Genomic DNA, 19,132 nt, shown 5'->3' with positions numbered 1-19,132 from the left:
GAGAGAGGCCACCATGGCAGGATCCCTTCTCTTGCCCCTGCAGATCCTACTACTGACCTTAGTCCTGGGATCTGCTGGCCAAGAAGGTGAGGGCTGGACTGGGAGGTCTGACCTCACCCCTGGGGCCTCCCATTGTCCCTGCTGCCCCCCCCCCCTTTCCAAGGATTTCCTGGGTCAGAACCCTCTCCCTGCTACAGCTTCCTCCTATGGAAGACAAGACTCTTCTACCTCCTGTCCCCTTTCTTCCTGCTTCCTTCTGACTCCTGGGGCCTCTGTGCCCTCCGGGCCATCTCCTGCACTCAGTGTTGCTCCCATCAGCTTCTGTGGTTGCCTCCAGACAAGATGTTCCTCCTGGGTTTATGAGCAGGCTCCCTCTGTCTCTCTCCATCTCCACGTCCGCTTTCTCTGTACTGTTCCCTCTTTCTGCCTCTGCATTTCTCATGCCTCTCTGTTTCTTTCCATCTTTCTCTCCAGATCCATCGGCTGCTTCTTCAGCCCCCTTAATGCATGCTACCCATGTTTTCTTCCTTGTCTCTATCCAACCCAAGGTGACAAGAGTGGGGAGAAGATTATTGATGGAGTCCCATGTACAAAAGGCTCCCAACCCTGGCAGGTGGCCCTGCTCAGAGGCAATCAGCTCCACTGTGGAGGTGTCCTGCTCAATGAACAGTGGGTGCTCACTGCTGCCCACTGCATGATGAAGTACGTGGCAGGGACACTGCAGCCCTCTCTCGGGGTCTCTGTCCCCCTCCCTCGAGGTCCCTGTCCCTTCTCCCAATCATAGTGTTTCTCTCTGAATGTCACTCTATTCTCCCAGTGAATACAACGTGCACATGGGCAGTCATCAGCTGGGTGATAACAGAGCTCAGAAGATCCGGGCCACAAGGTCATTCCGCCACCCTGGGTACTCCACTCAGACCCACGTTAATGACCTCATGCTTGTGAAGCTAAGTAGACGAGCCAGGCTATCATCGAGTGTGAGGAAAGTCAAGCTGCCCTCCCGCTGTGAACCCCCTGGGACCACATGCACCGTTTCTGGCTGGGGCACCACCACCAGCCCTGATGGTGAGGCTGCCTCCGGGACCCAAGGGCCCTGGCTCCCAACTCATCCCTCAGACCCTGGAGACCAGGAGTCAGGCCCCATTTCATGACTTGAGTGTTGAGCCTCCAGTCCCCTCTTCCTTCAGGGTCCAAGGCTCTTCCTCTCTCCATTAGCACTCAGGGGGCCGCAGGCCCAGGCCTCTGACTGACCTCCCCTCTCCCCACCAGTGACCTTTCCATCAGAGCTCATGTGCACGGATGTCAAGCTCATCTCCTCCCAGGATTGCAAGAAGATTTACAAGGACCTACTGGGAGAATCCATGCTGTGTGCTGGCATCCCCAACTCCAAGACCAACGCCTGCAATGTGAGAGTCCACCCATCCCCAGCCCTGGATCCCCTGTCTTTCCTTCCGTCCAGAAATCTGTGCACCTGACCTTGGTGCTGAGCATTTCCCTTGTACCCCCACCCCACCCCAAGGCCTGTTTTCCTAGCTCTCTCTACCCTGCTCTCTGTCTGGGGCAGTAGTGGGAGCCCAGGAGGCTGGCATGGCCCTGGGATGGGGCAGAATGGCGGTGGAAAAGATGGGGTTGGGACAGGCAGATGAGTAAGGCCCTGGCTTCCAGCCCACACTTCAAGTGGTTGCCAGGATAAATCATATTCTACTAATGCAACATTTTTAAAAATTAAAATCCATGCATGGGGCGCCTGGGTGGCTCAGTCGGTTAAGCGACTGCCTTCGGCTCAGGTCATGATCCTGGAGTCCCGGGATCGAGTCCCGCATCGGGCTCCCTGCTCGGCAGGGAGTCTGCTTCTCCCTCTGACCCTCTCATGCTCTATCTCATTCTCTGTCTCAAATAAATAAATAAAATCTTTTTTTTTTTTAGATTTTATTTATTTATTTGAGAGAGAGAGAGAGCCTGAGAGGGAGAGGGCAGAGGGGGAAGCAGACCCCCCGCCGAACAGGGACCCCGATGCGGGACTTGATCCCGGGACTCCAGGATCATGACCTGAGCCGAAGGCAGTCGCTTAACCAACTGAGCCACCCAGGCGCCCCAAATAAAATCTTTAAAAAAAAAAAAATTAAAATCCATGCAAAAAGCCCATGATGAACAATATATCAGAATTTTGGATAAAGAGCCATCAGTCTTACTGAATCGTTCATTTGCTTCGGGCTACAGTAATGGTGCAACCCAGCACTATACTGACGCTGTCTTTATCTAAGGTTGGGGTACTGTGCTCATCATGGACTTTTTCATACTGAATTTGATTTTTTTTTCAAGCATTGCATTGAAATATTATTTATTGCAATTATTGAGACTTTGTTGCAGGAGCTGTCTCCTCCACCTCATCCCAGTCCTGGTTTTAGGGAAAGAACTATCTCTCCCCCTCCTCTTTGTTCCCCCTTTCTCATCTTTTTTTTTTTTTTTTTAAGATTTTATTTATTTATTTGTCAGAGAGTCACAGCGAGAGCAGGAACACAGGCAGGGGGAGCGGGAGAGGGAGAAGCAGGCTTCCCGCGGAGCAGGGAGCCCGATGCGGGGCTTGATCCCAGGACCCTGGGATCATGACCCAAGCCGAAGGCAGTCGCTTAACCGACTGAACCACCCAGGCGCCCCGCCCTTCCTCATCCTTTTAAACTCCTCTCTGTATCTGAATGACATTGTCTTCCTCTGTGTGGGATCTCTCTCCCTCTCTCTCTCTCTCTCTCTCTCTCTCTCTCTCTCTGATCCCGTCTCCACCTGTGTCCATCTCTGCTCCTTCCCCACCGCCTACATTTCTGCTTCTCCATCCCCCTCCTCCTTCTGCCTTCTCCTCTCCACCCTTCTTTCAGTACCCCACTCTCTTTGCTCACATCTGCACCCTCAGCTTTCAGGGGAGGTGGGGTGGTGTGTGTTAGAGATGAGGGGGATGGACAGGGATGTATGTCCTAGAGAATGGGCGGCAGGGGTCCCCTTTCTCCCTAGTGAGGGCTGGCTTCATGAATATGCAAGCTGTGCAGTGGCACAGGGCTTCATACTCAGAGAGTCCCACACAAGTGATTTAATGCACTTCTGTTGCTGTCTTGAATCTCTTAATAATTTTTGAAAAAAGGGGCCGCATATTCATTTTGCACTGTGGTTTTTGAATTATGTCACCTGTCCTGCCCCTGCTTTCCAGGGCCACCTTGTCCCCCTTTCATGCTCAAGGGGGACATGTTCTGGAGATAATGCTCCTTCTCCCTCTGGCTTGGCGCAGAGTCCCTAAAGGTGGAAAGTAAATGGGGCTCCGACCCCCTGGAAGCTCCACCCCCTTCCCAGTGATTGGTCCCATTGGCCGGGACTCAAGCCAATGTCTTCAGAGAACTGGTTTGTTCTCGCCATGACAACACTAACTCCTGTTCTCCTATTGGTGCCCAGAGACCATGAGTCTCTCCCATTGGCCAGGGTAGAAGTCTTCGGTGTGACAGGACAAAGACTTGATAATTGCAGACGTGGACACGTCCAGTGAGTGGTGGTTGCTCGGAAACGGAAGCTTATCTGCTCTTTCTTCTCCAGGGTGACTCAGGGGGACCACTGATGTGCAAAGGTACCCTGCAAGGCCTGGTGTCCTGGGGAACTTTCCCTTGTGGCCAACCCAATGACCCAGGTGTCTACACCCAAGTCTGCAAGTACGTCAAATGGATAAATGAGACCATGAGAAAGAATTGCTAATCTCTGCATACTTCCCATCTCTCCATCCATACGCCCTCAACAAGAAATTCAGAGAAATAAGGACGTGATGAACTGTAGTCATATTTGACTTTACCTTTCCTCAAAGACGTATTAAAACCTCAACAATACACCACATATGTAAACCAATCAAGTTAGCAAAGACCTAAAACCAGCATGAAACACAAAAACCTCAGTGCTGGTAAAGACACAGTGAGACCAGCACTCTCAGCCTGTGGAATTGTAAATCATGCCATTTTTATGGAAGGCAGTTTGGCATGGTGGATTGAGACCCTTACTTACCAGGTCGTTGACCCTGTGATTCTACTTGAGGAAGATACTACTCAAAAAATAAATAAATAAATAAAAAATTAAAAAATTCAAAGTGCAGAGCAAGGTTTTAATTCATCACATTATTTATCATAGCAAAACAGTGGAAACACTGAACATGTCCCAAATTAGTGGATTGTTTATGTAAACAATAGGCTTGTTTGGGACAGGGATATTAGGAAGCTGTTAAGGATAATAACTTTGCAGAATTGTTAGTGTTATGCAAGAATGTGTTATATGATGGAACAAGAAAAAAGATACAAATGGGTGTGTGAATCTAGCTGTGTAAAATGAAATGTTTACAGAATAAAATCTGAAAAGATATACTAACTCATGCAGTGGTAGTTGTGGGGTGCCTCCTTCCATTTATGTTTCTGTAGACGTGCACTTTTGTAACTTGAAAACGAAGGTGGAAAAGCTCTGAAGATCTGAGGCTGGGGAGGAGGAACCCTTAAGAGAGGGAGAGACATCCGATTTTGAGCCCTCACCCTGCCTCCTGCTTAGTGACCTGTTTCTATCCATTCCCCAGATTTCAGTTTTCTTCATCTATAAATTGGGTAGAGAGGAAGAGAAGGTTGGACAGGGAAGAAGGAAGGGCGGAGGGAGGAGAGAATAAGCCTGTTTCATTGGGGTGGAAAGGGATATGAAACTGTTCCTGAGTATTTCACAGGTGGCAAAACCAGGAGAGAGGGGTATTTTCAGGAAGGATAGAGATGGCAGGTGGATGGGACACCAGGGTCCCACAGGAGCCCACCCAGAGTGAGAAAACAGCATCTTGGGTGCTAGAGGAAGAGGGGGGTGGGAATCTGGGTTGGTGGGCTCCTATTCTCAAAGAAGGAAGGGAAGGGACCTCTGGAAGGGAGGAGGGAGGAGTCCCCTGTGACTCAAAGCCTGGCTATGCCCTTGGCCTCCTGCCATCAAAGGTTCCCTGGGCAGTCACACCTCAGACGCTGCTGACAGAGGGATTCTCTCCAGCCCAGAGCTCACCCTCTTGCCTGTCTTTCTAGTTTCTCCCCCAGAATTCTCAACCAGTGTCCTCCAGATCCTTCCTCTTCTCATCTTATCTCCCTAGCAAGTCTCTCCTAGCCCCCCACTCCTCCACCCCTCCCCATATTGCAGAAATCCTGCAGCCGCCAACTCCAGGAGACAAAGCCCCTTCCTGGCACAAAACACAGGAGTCTAGACCCCCAGGCCCTCCTCCCTCAGACCTAATGTCCCTGCTTCCAGCACCTCCCCCCTCAGACTCAGGTGTCCAGACCCCTGACCCTTCCTGCCTCTAGATCAGTGTCAAGTCTAAGGAATGTCAAGGGTTTTTGGCCACCAGTCTCCATGAAGATCCATCAACTTCCCCTCCCCCCAGCAAGCAACCTCAAATCAATATTCATCTAAAGTTTGAAAAAGTAATGAAACGTTGCAATTGTACTAAATCAGCCTGGAGACACCTGGCCTTTCCTACAAGTCTGGAGGTGGGTTGGTTTGTAATGACTTGGGATAGCACTTTTGCTGGATTTTTAAAAATAACTTCCTTTCTCTTTGGGCAGACAGTACAACATAGTCAAAGGCACGGACTCCAGAACTAGGTCTTCTTGGATTCCAGCCCCGGTTTGGGCACCTGTCAGCTGCTTGCACATTACTTCCTAATCCCCTTTCCTTCATCCTTGAAGTGACAGGAATAACACCTATTTCCCAGGTCTGCTATGAAGGTTAAATAAATTTAATATTCAGAGAATGCTAGAACATTGCCTGACACAGAATAAGCTTTCAGTGAGTATTGGTTCTTATTGTCTGTGATTTCTGGTACTTTTTCCTGCTTACACTCTCACAACATTTTCTTATAACACATTTTCTTTATTGAAAACTTTTGTGGAGCATGTCAATTTGGGGGAAAATACCCTGTAAATAATTATGTGTGGCACGTGGCAAGGACAAAACCATAAAGGTCACTGGCAAACGCCTGCAGCTGGGGACTTTATTCTCTCTCTTAGAAGTTCTTAGATGTGGAGTTCCTCACCACCTATCACCTCCCTCCTTTCCCACAAGGCTCTCAACAACTCCTCCCAAGCCCTCCCATCCCCTGTTGTGCTAAGGGACACCCCATGGGAACTCCAAAAGATGGGCCTTGTCCACCTCCACACTGGAAGTTGAGTTCCAATCCAAAAGGTCCCACCATTTCCTGGGTGTTGGATGTTGAGCAATTAACTTCCTTCTCTGAGTCTCAGTTTTCTTTTTTGTAAAATGGGAGTGGGCGGCGTAATGAAGACATTTTAGTCATTCGGTCAAATTTCCTAAGGCTTCCTCTGGGCCAGGTCTTGTGAAGGTACTTGGGACACAAGGGGGTGAGTCAGCCTCAGTGCCTGCCCTCAAGGAGCTCACGATCCAGTGGGGGAGACGGACATGGATCCAGATGCTCACGGTCCAGGATGACTTGAGGGATGCACCTGCTGTGGGAACTTGAGTGAGAGAGTGACTAACCCAACTGCAGGAGGTGGAAGTTGGGTGGTGTTCAAGGGAAGGCTTCCAGAAAGAGATGATGCCAAAGCAAAGACTTGAAGGACAAGCTGTGGTCAGGAGAAGGTGAGAAGAGCATTTGGAGAGGGGGAATAGCATGGATGAGACCCAGAGGTGAGAGAGCAAGCTTCATGCCTGGAGCACGAGATCTGTGGGCAGAGCTGGGCTATGCAAAGCAGTAGCTGCTCAGCACGGTGGCTCATAACTTGTGGAATGTGACAAGTTCCAACTGACATGTGCTGTGAATGGAAGACACATCGGATTCCAAACATTTACTTTGCACAAAATAAGAAGACAAACTATCTTTAAAATGTTCTTATTTTGATCTCACATTGCAATTTTGGATGTATTGGGCTAAATGAAATACTAAAATGAGCTCCTGTCTCTCTTTTTTTTTTTTTACTATTATTTTTTATAGGCGCCATGCCCAGTGTGGAGCTCAACATGGGGCTTGAACTCATGGACCCTGAGATCAAGAGTCGGACACTTAACCAACTGAGCTACCCAGGCATTCCATCCTTTTACTATTTAAAAAAAAACGGCGCCTGGGTGGCTCAGTCGTTAAGTGTCTGCCTTCGGCTCAGGTCATGGTCCCAGGGTCCTGGGATCGAGCCCTGCATCGGGCTCGCTGCTCCGCGGGAAGCCTGCTTCTCCCTCTCCCATTCCCTCTGCTTGTATTCCCTCTCTCGCTGTGTCTCTCTCTGTCAAATAAATAAATAAAATATTTTTTTTAAAAAATGACCAGGGTGCCTGGGTGGCTCAGACGGTTAAGCGTCTTCCTTTGGCTCAGGTCATGATCCCAGGATCCTGGGATCGGGTCCTGCATCGGGCTTCCTGCTCCTTGGGAGCCTGCTTCTCCCTGTTTCTCTCTCTCTCTCTCTCTCTCTCTCTCTCTCTGTCTATCATGAATAGATAAATAAAAAATCTTAAAAAAAATTATGGCTACTAGAAAATTTAAAAGTGCATTTGTACTTGGCAATATATTTCTATTGACCAGGACAGCTGTGGATGCTGAAGGTCTTCCAACACCTGGCTGAGGGTCTGGGACTTTGTCCCATGGGTGATGGGGGAGCCAGGGAAGTGCTATGAGCAGGAGAGCATCAGGGTCAACTCTGGGTGCAGGAAGACCCCTCTGGGGTCAGGTGAAGGATACAGAGAAGGAGGAAGAGCCCAGGGTGATGGTCTGGGGGGACATGGGCAAGTCTGAGCTGGGGCTAGGGTCATGGGGATGGACAGGAGGTGGTGGGCCAGGCTGTAAGCGATCCAGCCTGGTGTCTGGGAGGATGGTGGGTTCTGAGAAGATGCCGAGTTCAGTGGGAACGTGAGCGTGAAGGGCCTGGGGGAAGTTGGGGGCAGAGGAGCAGCCCGAGAGTATGTTGACTGCCAAATATTGATTTTCATCCCCCAGTGCCAGGCCTGAGCTGGTGCTGAGGTGGACATTACTGATATCAGTTGTCCTCATCTCCAGTGACTTCCCCACATTTTCCTTCTCATGCCATTACATCCATCCTCATCTCCCTCCCCGTGGCCGCCACACACCAGGACTTCTTGCCCTGCTTCTCCTGACCAATACCCAACACTGGGCGCAGCATTCAAGGTCCAACTTCGTAGGCACCTCCTCAAATCGTCCTGGATCCCTCCATAGCTGCTGGGCCCCCATCTCACATTCCCACATTGCTCTCAAGTGTTCTTGCATTCCTGCTTATTTCCAAGTCTCTCCCTCCGTGTTGAATCCCATCAAAAACCCTCCTGTGTCCCACTGGCTTCCCACTGCTCCCCCACAGCATCCCGCTGGCTCCCCAGGGATCTAACTCGCTTCTGGGCAGAGGCACATGCCTCTCCTGGAGATGCAGGGGAAGCCAGGGGAGGATAAGCAGACGGAGATGTAGAGAATGTCAACAGAGACCCGGAGAATTGGGAGAAAGACAGAGAGAGATGGGGAAAGAGGCAGAGGGACAGAGACACAAATAGAGCCTGAGATGAACACAGGAAAACACTAGAGAGAGAGGAAGACGGACAGGGAGACACCCGCACTACAGCCGAGGACAGAGGTGGACAGTGAGACCTCACAGGTGGGCAGGCTTGGAGCAGGGGGGCCAGGAAGGTCAGATGTCCTGATATCCGGCAGAAGTGGGTGGACAATGAAAGGACATCAACAGGACTGTCAGACCGGGACAAAGGGAAGTTATTGATGTAGCCGCTTGCCTGCTCGGAAGAGAGGTTGAGAAACGGAGCTGGTGGGAGCATGGCACTGGGCGCTGGGGGTGGACAAAGCCCAATTGTTTGAGGCCCCTTTCCCCACAGCGCTGGGCCTGCGCCCCAGCCCAGGGCAGGGGCAGGTCCCGGCTTGGTGACACATGCTTTCTCGCTGGCTTGCTGTCTACGGTGGGACCACGGAGGTCGTCAGCACCCACAGAGGGACTTACGGGCAGGTGCGTGAATCACCCCAACCCCACTGACCCACGTGGCCTGGTTTCCAGTGCCCGAAGGCAGCAGACCCAAGAGTGAGGGTCTGTAGGCCTAGAGTGCTCACAGACAGAGGTGGGGGGATTCCTGCATGCCAGAGGGCACTGTTCACTTGCCTGGGCGTTGGTCTTCACATACCTTCTTGTTCAAGGACCTACAAGTCTAGGGACTGAGAACAAACCCCTTTCTTCCTTTAGACTCAAAAGTGCAGGTGCGCAGGTCTTTCTCCTGAAGGTCTAGAATTCTAAGTCCCCTCCCCGCCTCCCATTAGACCCTGGAGTCCAGACCCCTAGCCTCTCCTCCCTCAGTCCCAGGAGTCCAGGCTCCCAATGCACTCAGGGACTGGTGCTCCCCTGCCGGGAAGCCCAGTCAGAGGTCATCAGGAGCAGAGCCACAGGGACATGGGGATGTAAGGAATGTGTGTGGGAGGTCTGGGTGAGGAGGAAAGGGTGGGGCGGCCTCCTGCCTCAGGGACCTGGGGAGACAGGGGTTAAAAGGAAGCACCAGGAGTATCTGTGGACAGGAACAGCCTCTTCCAGGGAGGCCAGGAAACCCAGGTTCTGGCCTGGGCCTCACAGCCCATACATCCTCTGCTGTCTGTCTCTCTGGCACCTGGGCATCCCCTCTGCTTTCAGTGTCCTGTCTCTCCCCATAACTCCTTGCATTTCTGGCCCTCTCTGCTCCTCGGTCTGTCTGCCTGTGACACGTGCTATTCCCGTCCCAACCCAAGAACCTCTCGGCCAGGAGTCCTGTGGGCCCCCAGGCAGCCGGCCCCCAGCAGGTAAGATCACACTGCACCCCAGAACCTCCAGGTGCGGGGATGAGCGACACTGTGAGCTCAGAAGGGGAGGGAAGAAGGTCAGGACCCCTCCCGGGCCATCCCCGCCTGTTGGCAGGCGGGCATGCTAGAACCCAGAGAAGTAGGAGACGCATAATGTGAGCCACAGACCACCAACCTGCCTTCATGGGACCCCAGAATGGAAGACACGGTTAGAGTGACAAGAGGCCAGGGGAAGGATGGAGTCAAGGGTCAGGAAGACGTGCAGGCTGGGGAGGGGGAGGATGAAGGAGGGGCCTTGAGGGGGTCTGAGATGGTGCCTGAGGAGCATTTGGTTTCCCTTCTCAGGAATGGGCATGAAGATGCTGATTGTGGCACTGATCCTGAAGGCTGCAGGTGGAAAAAAGGATGGGATGGGGCGGGTAGGGGCTGCTGATGGGAAAGTTTGGAACTGGGGATGGGGATTCACACAGGTATGGAGGTGGGGTGGGCTTGGAGTTAGGAGGAAGCGGAGGGCTAGGTTAGGGATGGGGTGCAGATGGGAAGGGGGTGGGAGGTGGTCTGAAAGGTGGGGAAGAATCTGAGGATGCGGGTGGGGTGCAGATGACCTGGAGCACTGGGACGGCATTGGGGTTCACACTGGGGGATTCACCTGGTGTCTCCAGGGCTCCTCCCTGACTCAGACCCTTCCTCTCTCAGCCTGGGCGGAGGAACAGAATAAGGTGTTGCACGGTGGACCCTGTGAGCAGACATCTCACCCCTACCAAGCTGCCCTCTACACGTCAGGCCACTTGCTCTGCGGAGGGGTCCTCATTCACCCGCTGTGGGTCCTGACCGCTGCCCACTGCAAAAAACCGTGAGTCTCCACGCCATGAGTGAGGTGTGGTTGCGATGAGACCCCAGGGGTGTCTTACAGACATCAGGCACGAAGGGACACACACATCTCCCCGTCCCAGCACAAGGCATCTGATAACCAGGTTCATCTGGCCAGTACTTAACTGAGCATTAAATATCTGTCAGGCACTGTTTGGAGCCCTGGGGATACAGCAGTGAAGGAAATAAGCAAAACTGCCGCTTTTATGGACTGACCTTCTAACTCGGGAATCAGATGCTGCAGGACCCCGTAGGCAGCGATGGAATGATGGATTTCATTCTAAGTGAGGTGGGAAACCACTGGAAAATTTCAGTCAGGGAAGCAGCAGGATCTGATTTACATTTTTTTTAAGATTTGAAATATTTATTTATTTATTTATTTATTTATTTATTTATTTATCAGAGAGAGAGAGAGAGAGAGCACAAGCAGGGGAAGTGGAAGGCAGAGGGAGAACCAAGCTCCCAGCTGAGCAGGGAGCCTGATGTGGGACTTGATCCTAGGACCCTGGGATCATGACCTGTGCTGAAGGGAGACGCTTAACCAACTGAGCCACTCAGGCATCCCTGATTTACATTTTTAAAAGCATCCTGGTCACCATGTGGAAAGGGCGCTGAGCAAGGGGAGATGAAGGGATGCATGTAGAATGACCTAGGATGATGGCTTGGACCAGGGAATGGAGGACGGTTGAAAACCTTGGGAGGTATTTTGAGACCAGCAGGACTCAGTGATGTGGGATGGAAGAAACAGGGCTGACCTCCAGGTATTGACTCAAACAAGTGGATGTTCTGTTGTGTCTCTCTAAGCTGTGGGAGAGGGAGATAGAACCAGTTTGGATATGGGCAGAGGAGTGTCAGACATTTTGCTTTAGCCAAGGTGAGTCTGAGATACCAGGGCAATGTCCAAGAAGCATGAGGGTAGGCTGCTGGTGCTCAGAGGAGAGGTCAGACCTCTAGGTAAACATTAAGGGGTCATCCACAAATAAGGTATTTAAACACAGGATGGGATGAGATCATCCAAAAAGCGGGCACGGTAGAAAAGCATAGAAGAACCAGGACTAATCCTCAGGGCCCTAATGATCACTAGTTAGGTTAACAGTTGCCATTTTGTTCAATGCTAACTACCAGCCAGGTGCTGAGTTAAGCAGTTTATATACATTTCCTGGAATCTCCACAATAAGGGACTCCTGGCCCCAATTTGCAGATGAGGATACTGAGGCTCAGAGAAGTAGTAAGTGGCAACTCAAGTGTCTGGAAACCAACAGGGCCACTTCCTACTGTGGGGGGAGGGGTCTAATCATGCAAGGTTATGGACTCAAGGACCCCAGGATGGTCTCCCCTACGCTTGGGGAGATTCGGCATCACTCCCACCATTCTCATTCATTCATTTGGTGTACATTGATCAAGACATCTGTTAAGTGCCAGATTTGAGCTGAGCAGTGGGGATTCAGCAGTGGATGAGAGGAATACACAGAGTCTCTGTCCTTAGGAACACAGGGGAAGAAAGGCACAGAACGACAGTTATTTAACAAACAAACCCTCGAAAAATCATATTACAAATTACCCTAAGTCCAGTGAAGGAAAAGAACAGGGATGGCTCCCTGAGAGAAAAGAACAGAGGTACCTACTTTAGATGGAGGAGGGTGTCAAGAAGGACCTTCTGATTAGATGAAGTCCAAGCTGAGGCGTGAAAAATGAGAAAGAGTAGACAAATGAAGAAGGGGAGGAGCATTCAGAGCAGAAGAAATGCAAAGACAAAGTCCCTGAGGTTAAAACATTCTGGAGTGCTTTAAGAAAGTTACCAGTTCACAGCGGGGCAGAGGATGGTGGAATGAGTTTTATTCCAAGGGCAATGGGGAGCCACGGGAGAATTTTGAGCAAGGGAGTGACTCTTTGATCCATTTCACAAATATTTGTTGGATGTCTATCATAAATATGATAAACACAGGTCTAGGCACTGAGGATGCTGTATCTGAACAAAACAAAAATCCCATCTTGATATTCTAGAGCTGTGCTACCTAATGCAGTAGCCAAAATTGGCTAATTAAATTTACATTAAGAAAAATGCAATGAGATGACAAACTCAGGAGCTACACAAGTGCTCAGTAGCAGCCTGTGTCTAGTGGCCACCATATCAAGCAGCTGCATGACTGAGGAAGTTCTATTGGACAGTGCTGCTATGGTAGGAGGAGAGACAATAAAATAAGTAAATATTTAACAATGCATAGATAGTATATCAGATGGTGATGGTAGATTCTTGGATGACAAAGGAAGCAGGGAGAAAGGACTTGCTTGTTAGGGTAGATATTTACATTTTAACTGGATCATCAGGGAAGGCCTCACAGAGAAGGTGACATCTGGAGAGGGTGAGGGAGGAAGCCATGCAGATATGTGGGGAAAAGAGTTGCCGGCAGAGGGAACAGCCAGTGCAAAGGCCCTGGGGTGAGAGGATGACTGCTGTATTCAAAGAAAGGCAGGGAAGCCAGTGCGCCTGGAGCAGAATGAGAGAGGGAGTGGGAGGAGGTGATATTTGAGAGGTGATGGGGGCAGGATGTGCAGGACCTTGTGGGTCAGGGTGAAAACTTCAGCCTTTATTCTGAGTGAAATGGGAGTCACGGGAGAGTTCTGAGCAGAGGAGGGACAGGAGGAGGTGGGATATTTTATATTGTTAAAATTTCTCTGGTTGTTTTGTGGAGGATGGACTGTGGAGGAGCAAACACAGAAGCAAGGAGTCTAGTGGGGTGCCTACTGCCATAGCCCCAGTAAGAGATGATGGCTCCAGACCAAAATGGTAGCAGTGGGGGAGGTGAGAAGTGGTCACATCCTGGATATACTTTGGAGAGCCAAAAGGACTTCTGGGCAGCTTGGATGTGAGGCATGAAACAAAGAGAGTCAACAAAAGTCTCCAAGGTTATTCTGGAAGGATGAAGTTTTCCTTTTCAGAGCTGGGAAGATTGTGAGGGGAACAGGCCAGATGGTTCATGGTACACCAAGCCACCCCCATCTCCCATTACAGCCCTTTCTGGAGTCTCAGCTGCAGCCCAAGGGCTCCAGGTAAGACCCAGCCCTCCTCTTTCCCAGGAACCTTCAGGTTTACCTGGGGAAGCACAACCTTCAGCAAAGGGAGAGTTTCCAGGAGCAGAGCTCTGTTATCCGGGCTGTGGCCCACCCTGGCTACAATGCTGCCACTCACGACCAGGACATCATGCTGTTGCGCCTGGCTCGACCAGCAAAATTCTCTGAACGCATCCAGCCCCTCTCCGTGGAGGAAGACTGTTGGGCCAACCACACCAGCTGCCACATCCTAGGCTGGGGCAAGACAGCAGATGGTCAGTAGGGGGAGGGTGATGGGGAAGCAAGCCAATGGGTGACAGGCTATGGAGGAGGTGCGCTAAAGGTGAGGGCCAATGGGGCAGTGTGTCAATGGGGAGATTGGCAAATATGGGAGTTGAGGGAACGAGTGAACAGCCAGTGGAGAAAGTAGACCCGTGGGTGAATGGTATGGAGAGATAGGCCATAAGATGAAGGATCAAAGAAGAGGGACCTTCTAATCAAGAATGAGGCCAATGATGGAAAGGGACCAATCAGGATGCACAGATGATCAAGAAGAGATAATGGAGGAGGGACTAATGGAAGAAGAGAGATCAATAAAGCAGGGCAGCCAGCAGAAAGATATGAATTGAGAGTGTAAATGGGGTCGAGAGTGATAATAGGGAGGAACCAACTGAGGAAGGGTCAGAGGTTAAGAGGAGTCACTAGAGGAAGGAATGGGGTAGAAACAAGTCCGGTAGGTCAGCAAGAACCGTGGAAGGTAGTTGGGCCAGTGAGTGAAGGGCCAAAAAAGGAAGATGGACTATTGGATGAAGGGCCAATAGGAAGGGAGAACCTATGGTGGGAGGGGGGGCGGGTTCATTTAGGAAAGAACCAATGAGGGGGTAGACCTCTGGATTAAGGGCCAATAAGAAGGGAGAACCAATGGGGGGCAATGGGACCAATTAGGAAAGGACCAATCTTGGCCAATCAGGATGAACCAACAGGAAAGAAGGGTCCAATGAAGGATGAAAGAGTGGAGGAGGGACTAATAGAAGAGAGTCTAGAGGTGAGCTGGAACTATTGAAGGAGGTGGGACCAGTGAAAGAGACAAGTAGAGGCAGGACCTAAGAGAAAGGGAAAACCAATAAGAAATGAGGACTAGTGGAGAAGGGGCAATTAATGAGGAAGACAGGCCAATGGGAGGAAAGAATGATGTAAAGAGGGACCAATCAGGAGTCAGGGCCAATGGAAATGGGTTTTTATGAATGAAAAACAAATGGGACGAAGGAAACCAGTGGGAAATAGGGACCAAGAGGGAAGAGAGGACTTAAAGAGGTTGGAAGATTGCTGGGGCGGGGAACGTGGGAAAGACAGGTTGTGAAGTGAGCCTGGCTCATTTCTCTCTGCAGGTGATTTCCCTAGCACCATCCAGTGTGCATACATCCACCTGGTGTCCCGTGAGGAGTGTGAGCGTGCCTACCCCAGCCAGCTCACCCAGAACATGGTGTGTGCCGGGGATGAGAAGTACGGGAAGGATTCCTGCCAGGTGAGGCCACCAGGACCTTCCGGTTACATCGCCAAAGACAGAGACAGCAAGAGAGAAAACACACAGGCCGAAATAGAGCTTTACAGAGACATGCTGGGAGAGAATCCCAGGGAGAGAGTCTCAGTTGGACACTCAGAGACACAGTGAGGAACAGGCAGAGATATAAAGACAGCCAGCAGAGACAAGGATGGAGATAGAGAGATCAAGAACCAGAGAGACACAGTAAGAAGGCAGATGGCGTGAGGGGACTGTCCTTCCTCAAACAGGGGACTGTCCTGTTTGGACATGACCAAGCTCTGGAGGCGGGCGGATCACAGCTGGGGAGAGAGAGGGTTCCATCCCCACTCCCAAATGCCTCCTTTAACTTGGGCTTTTTTTGTTTCCCCATCAACCACTGGCTCTCTCCTATTTATGTCAAAATTTACTCCAGTGCGGGGTGCCTGGGTGGCTCAGTCATTAAGCGTCTGCCTTCGGCTCAGGTCATGATCCCAGAGTCCTGGGATCGAGTCCCGCATCGGGCTCCTTGCTCAGTGGGAAGCCTGCTTCTCCCTCTCCCACTCCCCCTGCTTGTGTTCCCTCTCTCGCTGTGTCTCTCTCTGTCAAATAAATAAATAAAATCTTTTTAAAAAATTTACTCCAGTGCATTGAAGGACCTGAAGAGACCAGTCAAGAGGGAGAAAGAGACAGAGCTAGGAACAGTGATACATAGCAACTTGGACACAAAGAAAGGGCTAGCAGACAAATCCCATTTCTGAAGCTGTCTTTTCTCTCCCCAGTCTTGTTGAGATGCAGTCAGCATCCATACATCAGTGTAGAAGTTTCAGGTGTATAGTATGATGTTAGACTTCCATATGTGTGGAGTGATTACGGCAGTCAGTTTAGTTAGCTCCCAACACCCCCTGTAGATTCAATAAGAAGAGAAAGCAAAGCAAAGAAACAGAAAAGAAAAATTTTTGTTCCTTGTGATATGAGCTCTTAGGGTGTACTATCTTAACAACCTTCCTAGATATCACCCAGCGGTGTTGACTATAGTCACCATGCTGTGCATTACATCCCTGGTACTTACCTTGTAACTGGAAGTTTGTTCTCTTTTTAGGTCTCTTTCTCTCTCCTTCTGTCTCTTTACATGTACATTTACATATATAAACATAACTATTATATGAATAGATTTATATAAATATAATGCTTTTTTTTTAAACATTTTATTTATTTATTTGACAGAGAGAGACACAGCGAGAGAGGGAACACAAGCAGGGGGAGTGGGAGAGGGAGAAGCAGGCTCCCCGAGGAGCAGGGAACCCGATGCGGGGCTCGATCCCAGGACCCTGGGATCATGACCTGAGCCGAAGGCAGACGCTTAACGACTGAGCCGCCCAGGCGCCCCTATAATGCATTTTTTAATAGAAATGTAAAACCATGCACACAATGTATTTTATTTTATGTGTATATATATATATATATTTCTCTCTTTGTCTCCACCTCACTCTGCACTTCTGCCTCTCTCTACACCTCTCAGTCTCTGTTGTTGTTCTTCTTCTTTTTTAAGATTTTATTCATTTATTTGACAGAGAGAGAGCAAGCAAGAGAGCAGAAGCAGGGGCAGCCACAGAGGGGGAGGGAGAAGCAGACTCCCTGCTGAGCAGGGAGCCCGACGCATGGCTGTCAGTCTCTGTTCCTAGCCTTTATTCTTTTTCTTTTCTTCTCTCCACGCCTCTCTGGATCTTGGTGTTCTCTTTATTTCTCCACATTTCTGAGTTTCCCTCAGCTCTCTATTTCCCTGTCTGTGACTGTGTGTGTGTCTATCTGTCTCTCTGTCCCCAAGTCGATCCACCTCTGAGTGTCTCTCTCCCTTTCCCTCTCTACATGGGTGTCCCTCTGTCTCCCTATCTGTCTGTCTTTCTTTTTTAAAGATTTTATTTTTAAGTCATCTTACACCCGATATGGGGCTCAAACTCACAACCTCGAGATCAAGAGTCACATGCTCTACTCACTGAGCCAGGGAGGCGGCCCTATCACCCTTTCTTTTCTCTGTGTGTGTTTCTGTATCTGGTTCTCTCCCTCTTTCCCACAGGGTGACTCCGGGGGTCCACTGGTGTGTGGAGACCATCTCCGAGGCCTTGTGTCATGGGGTAATGTTCCCTGTGGATCCAAGGAGAAGCCTGGAGTCTATACCGATGTTTGCAGATATAGCCGCTGGATCCGAAAAACCATTCAGGCCAACTAACCCTGACATGTGACACCCAACTCTTGACCTGTGGTCCCCACTTGCTGGCTCCAGAATATATCTGACCAAGACTTTGCCTTCCCCCTACCTGCCTAGATCCAACCCTTAATGCTTAATAAAAACAGTGACATGACGGTACAAATTCACCCTGGTTTTACCCCAGCCCCATCCTTGCATCACTGGGGGCGAGTGGGGACGTGGGCTAAGGTCTTAGCCCCACCACTAAAAGAATACAGGAAAACCCCTTCCAAGCATCTCTCCCTCCCTGGTTATTCCATGGGCTCTACTTCTTCCTGCAGAGGAGTGGTCACGAGTCTGGCAAAACCTGAGTTGGAATCCCAACTCTGCCCCTTTTTAGTTGTGTGCCCTTGGGAAGGGCAATTCCTTCACTGTGTAGATTTTCTCGTCTGTAAAATAAGGGTAATAAGGGTAATAATAGTATGTTCCTCATAGGGCAGTGGTTGCTGTTGGGAGGATTCAAGATTTCCAGCAAGTGAAACACATACAGTGTGGCTGGCATACTTGCTTGAGCAATAAAGAGTGGATTTTATTCTTAGCAGTGCTTTTTGCTTTTACCCCACCTTTGCCTGTCTCAAGTCCAGATATTCTTAGTTCCCTTTTACAGCCCAATTTCATTTCTCCTTCCCTCCAAGAAGACATCCGTGAGTACTCCATCTTGTGCTAGGCTTCATGGGGGCTCTCTCCCTTAAGCTCCTTTTGTAGCACTGAAAGAAGTGGGGGAGGGCGCCTGGGTGGCTCAGTTGGTTAAGCGACTGCCTTCGGCTCAGGTCATGATCCTAGAGTCCCTGGATCAAGTCCCGCATCGGGCTCCCTGCTCGGCAGGGAGCCTGTTTCTCCCTCTGACCCTCCCCCCTCTCATGTGCTCTCTGTCTCTCTCATTCTCTCTGTCTCAAATAAATAAATAAAATCTTTAAAAAAAAAAAAAAAAAGAAGTGGGGGAGAGGGCTGGGAGACCACTGTGTGTGGGTAGGGGTTGGGAGAGAAGGTGGGAGAGCAGAGCGGGGACCAGATCCCAAAGGACCCAGACCCCCAGTTTGAGAGGATAAAACTTTCTCCTGAGGGCAGTGGGGAGCCATGGAAGGTTTGTGAACAAGAGCAGCCCTGGGACCTTGTATGGGATGAACCAGAGGGGAGAGACTGGAGGCCAGGAGGGAGGTTGAAGTGATGGCACAGGGAAAGAAGAGGGCTGAGCTGGCGCTAGGCGGTCTGGAGGAGGCTGCATTGAGTTCACCATATGGAGAAGGTTGGGTGGATAGTCATAGAGGGGATGACCTGTAGAAAGTCCTGGGGGTGTGAGAACACCTGGTATGCTCCAGAGATGGTGAATCATCCAGGATGGTGGAGCTGGGGGTTGAGGTGGGAGAAGTGGGTGGATGGCTGGAAGTAGAAGTCAGTGGAAGATAGGGCTGGCCTTGAGTGCCAGGAAGAAGCACTTGGCCTTGATCCCGAGGGCTTTGAGAAAACGACAGGGTCAGTTCTGCGTACTAGAAAGATCTTGCTGCAGTCCATTTGAGGGGACAGCAATGCGCAGGGAGGAGGAGATACAGGAGGTCCCCAGAGAAATGAGGGGAGCAGACAGGCCCAACTGGTCAAGCCCCAGGCTTCTGCATGCTTTCTGGGCTGCTCC

General features: G+C 50.5%; 2 protein-coding genes across 3 annotated transcripts; both read left to right on the top strand.

Annotated features, from left to right (window-relative positions):
- The first annotated feature begins 13 nt into the window (after window positions 1-13).
- On the top strand, window positions 14-4,032 carry KLK7 (kallikrein related peptidase 7). Of its 2 annotated transcripts, none has more exons than XM_045890461.2 (5): window positions 14-86; window positions 549-702; window positions 818-1,065; window positions 1,270-1,406; window positions 3,577-4,032. In XM_045890461.2, exons 1-5 carry the CDS (start codon window positions 14-16, stop codon window positions 3,730-3,732), a joined length of 768 nt encoding a protein of 255 aa, XP_045746417.1. In that variant the 3' UTR covers window positions 3,733-4,032. The 2 variants fall into 2 exon arrangements, with proteins under 2 accessions (XP_045746417.1, XP_064437943.1); XM_064581873.1 differs by having other exon boundaries at window positions 14-92.
- Window positions 4,033-9,548: 5,516 nt separating this feature from the next.
- Window positions 9,549-18,120, top strand: KLK6 (kallikrein related peptidase 6). The gene is made up of 6 exons (XM_064581829.1): window positions 9,549-9,814; window positions 10,160-10,207; window positions 10,511-10,667; window positions 13,763-14,010; window positions 15,124-15,260; window positions 17,332-18,120. The coding sequence occupies exons 2-6, from the start codon at window positions 10,162-10,164 to the stop codon at window positions 17,482-17,484; spliced, it is 741 nt and encodes a 246-aa protein (XP_064437899.1). The 5' UTR covers window positions 9,549-9,814; window positions 10,160-10,161; the 3' UTR covers window positions 17,485-18,120.
- The last annotated feature ends 1,012 nt before the right edge of the window (window positions 18,121-19,132 follow it).

Source organism: Mirounga angustirostris, unplaced genomic scaffold (genome assembly GCF_029215605.1).
Source record: "Mirounga angustirostris isolate CCGP_5_RB_7025 unplaced genomic scaffold, mMirAng1.0.hap1 SCAF_16, whole genome shotgun sequence".
Lineage (NCBI taxonomy): Eukaryota > Metazoa > Chordata > Mammalia > Carnivora > Phocidae > Mirounga > Mirounga angustirostris.
This window is presented reverse-complemented; position numbering and strand designations above follow the sequence as displayed.